The following is a 3,143-nucleotide window of genomic DNA, read 5'->3' on the forward strand; positions in this document are numbered from 1 at the left end:
CAACCATGGGTGAGGCTAGCAAGTTTTAGTCTCACTACTTTTAGTCATGGGACTAAAACGTATCCAAACACCCTAAAATCAAGTTAATGAGCATTTATTATCCTCCAAACCCTCCAATCGAGAACTCGCCTGTGTTAAAGGAAAGGAGTTAAATAAGGAGAGAGAGGACTAATCCCATTTTAGTAGGGGTACCCCTGACTAAAAAAATTTAGTCTCAAGACTAGTTTTAGCCCCACTTTAGTCACGAGTGCTTGGAACTTTAGCCTCTTAAAGAGACTATTTTTAGTCACACTAGTTTTAGTCCCTTGGATCCAAGCACCCTCTAAGCAAGAAATATGATGTGGCAACTAATTAATTAGAAGAGAGATAAATTGAGTAACTTAGCATGTTACTCATATTAAGAATAACATAGCGGATACCAAGGCAAGATGAGTCTATAGGCTAATAAATGAAAAGCTCAATGTTACTACCTGTGTTACTATTCTTCTCTCTACTATTAAAGGGGGGGTCTGCCGTCTGTCGTGATGGTTCGACCTCGAGCGACCCCCCTTCCTACCGTTAGCCTTTGCACCGTTCCACCGATTTTTTTCAATCCCTCCATAAACCAGGCAATAAACCAGCCGATTAGTTCAATAAAAAAAACCTTCAGTATATCGAACGAGTCTCCCCATCAATCTCTCGCACCGATTTTTATTTTAACCATCGCTTCCACCCTCGTTCCATCGATCCAACAAATAACCCACGATCGCACCAGCCAAAAAAACGGACGTCCTTCTCTCGATCTCCACGTACGCACGTCCCGTTCCCACCTTGCACTCCCCTTCCCCAAATCCCTTCCAGATTCGCCGCCGACGGTGCCAACGTCGCCGCCGACTCGTTCTCTCCTCGCACCCATGGGATGGGATCCCTTTTCTCGCCGCTGACCCTTGATCCACCCCTGCCTCCATCACCTTGCTAGAGCTCGACGAGCAGGAACGACACGGCAGCGTTGGCAGCGATGAACAATGGTCTCGTAAACCTGTCTCCCTACCCTCGTTATCCACCCCATCTTCTCACTGCACCACTCCTCGTGAAACTCTCCCACGGCGCCTCCTCTCTCTCTTTTTTTCTCTCTCTCACACACACAGCTGAACGGTGGACGCTTCATGTGTTGTCCAGATCCTATTGACAACTTGCAGCTTGCCTTCATGTTTTAAAGTTTGATCCACCAAGAACAAGCCAGTGGTTATAGGAACTTTTATTTGTTTCTCACCCGAAAGTTATGATGTAATTCTTGAATTAATTAGTGCTTGTTTCTTGATGTTATATTGTGGGACTGAAAAATGAAATATGAACTTTTATTTGGTTCTCACCTGATATTTATGATGTAATTCTTGAATTAATTAGCGCTTGTTTCTTGATGTTACACTGTTGGACTGAAAAATGAAATAGTACGTGCTTCATCATGTGGTCCTGTATTTTTAATAATAGTTTTTTCACTGGTTGGTGCATGAGTAGATACTTTCAGGAATTGTACCACTAAAGTTGTTCATTGAAAAATCAGTTGTCCTCATATCCAACATGGTGAAATTCACTTTGCTAAGATCCCCGGTGAAACTGATGTTTCTGAGGGTAATGTATCCGAGATTTGAGTAGTTACCTAGGGTAGATGGCAGTTCACCACACATATTGTTGTTATCCAAGTAGAGTTTCTTTAATCTTCTTAGCTGGCCAACAGAATCCGGAATCTTACCACAGAGACCAGTCGATCCAAGATCAAGGACATTCAAATTGCTTAATTTGAGTATATGGGAACCATCAAGAACTCCTTGCAAACCATTGTTGGCTAAAGAGAGGTGCTCCAGTGAGGTAGCATTGAATAGTCCGACATGCAGAGCTCTAGTAAGGTGGTTGTGGCCAACTTTGAGCACTCTCAGCATAGAGCAACTTCCAAGCCCCAGAGAAATATTGCCGCTAAATTGATTATATGAGAGATCAAGCATGGAAAATGATGGAGCATTGATGCAGATAGAAGATGGTATTTGTCCTGTAAAGCTGTTATTGCTTGCATTAAAAGCAACCAGATTCTTCGTCACCTCCCATGTTGTTAGTGGGGACTGTCCTGTGAAGGAATTACTTGAGATATTCAGTACCTGGAGAGGAAGGCTGGGGTTTGAGGATTGCATCTCTTGTAAATGACCTTTGAGGTGGTTGAAGCTGACGTCGAGGCCAATAATGCTTTTGGAGAAAACTAATACTGTTGGTAGACTGCCTTCGAGCGAATTTTGGGACATGTTGAGATGTAGCAGGCCTGTAAGATTGCCGAGGGATGGCGAGATGCCCCCTTTGAGACCTTCGGAGGCGAGCAAGACATCTATGACTGTCCCATCGCTGCTGTAGATTATGCCTTCCCATTTGCAGCAACCTGTGCCCTTCATCCATGAAACGTTGAGACCACCGTTGTCGTCTGGCATGAGCCCATCCAGGAAGTTGATGAGAGAGTTATTCTCCTGCTCGGTGCAGGAGTTGGTAGGAGAGGCAAAGAAGAGCAGGAGGAGACCAGCATGGTGTTCTTGCATGGTGTTCTCATGGATAAACCTTCTCTGTTTTTTAGCGAGAAAGGGAGCTCTTGCATGGTGTTCTCATGAATCTTGCCTGAAAATCATCTAGCCAGTTGTATTGCTCTGAACACTACTAAAAGTTGCCTGGGATTTTTAGTACTGAGGTCATGAGGAAAACATGAAAAGGATGGTGTTGCGGTGCTCAATGGCTCGTCGTCTTATGTAAACTGGTGCAAACAGGTACCAAAGATTTCCTCTTACTTTGAGGAAAACTATACTTCTCGAAGCTGAAGACTGAAAATGCACATGTCTGAGAAGCTGATTGATTTCCTCTTATTTTTCTCTTTGTTCACATGTCTGAGATTTATGGGTCCAAGTTCACACAAAATGCATCTTATTGTTCCGTTGAGATGCACCCTACTAAGTAGTCTTACACCAGGGAGAAGACAAACACAATAATTTGTTTTATGTAATTCTTGATGCAAAACTGCTCAATGTTTTCGCTACCAGCAGAAGACATGGGGATGATAGCGAATCATTGAGTAATAATCAAGATCAGCTAGATGTATAAACCTGCCTCATTGTGGCTGTGCGGAGACATCC

General features: G+C 43.5%; 1 protein-coding gene across 1 annotated transcript; it reads right to left on the minus strand.

Moving 5' to 3' along the window:
• Positions 1-1,313: 1,313 nt before the first annotated feature.
• LOC123426633 (receptor-like protein 2) lies at positions 1,314-2,558 on the minus strand. The gene has a single exon (XM_045110492.1). The coding sequence runs from the start codon at positions 2,556-2,558 to the stop codon at positions 1,476-1,478; it is 1,083 nt and encodes a 360-aa protein (XP_044966427.1). The 3' UTR covers positions 1,314-1,475.
• Positions 2,559-3,143: the final 585 nt, after the last annotated feature.

Source organism: Hordeum vulgare, chromosome 2H (genome assembly GCF_904849725.1).
Source record: "Hordeum vulgare subsp. vulgare chromosome 2H, MorexV3_pseudomolecules_assembly, whole genome shotgun sequence".
NCBI lineage: Eukaryota > Viridiplantae > Streptophyta > Magnoliopsida > Poales > Poaceae > Hordeum > Hordeum vulgare.

Bases quoted from the DNA above. Each gene is read 5' to 3' on its own strand.
- LOC123426633 (XM_045110492.1), bottom strand. From the start codon at position 2,558: ATGCAAGAACACCATGCTGGTCTCCTCCTGCTCTTCTTTGCCTCTCCT.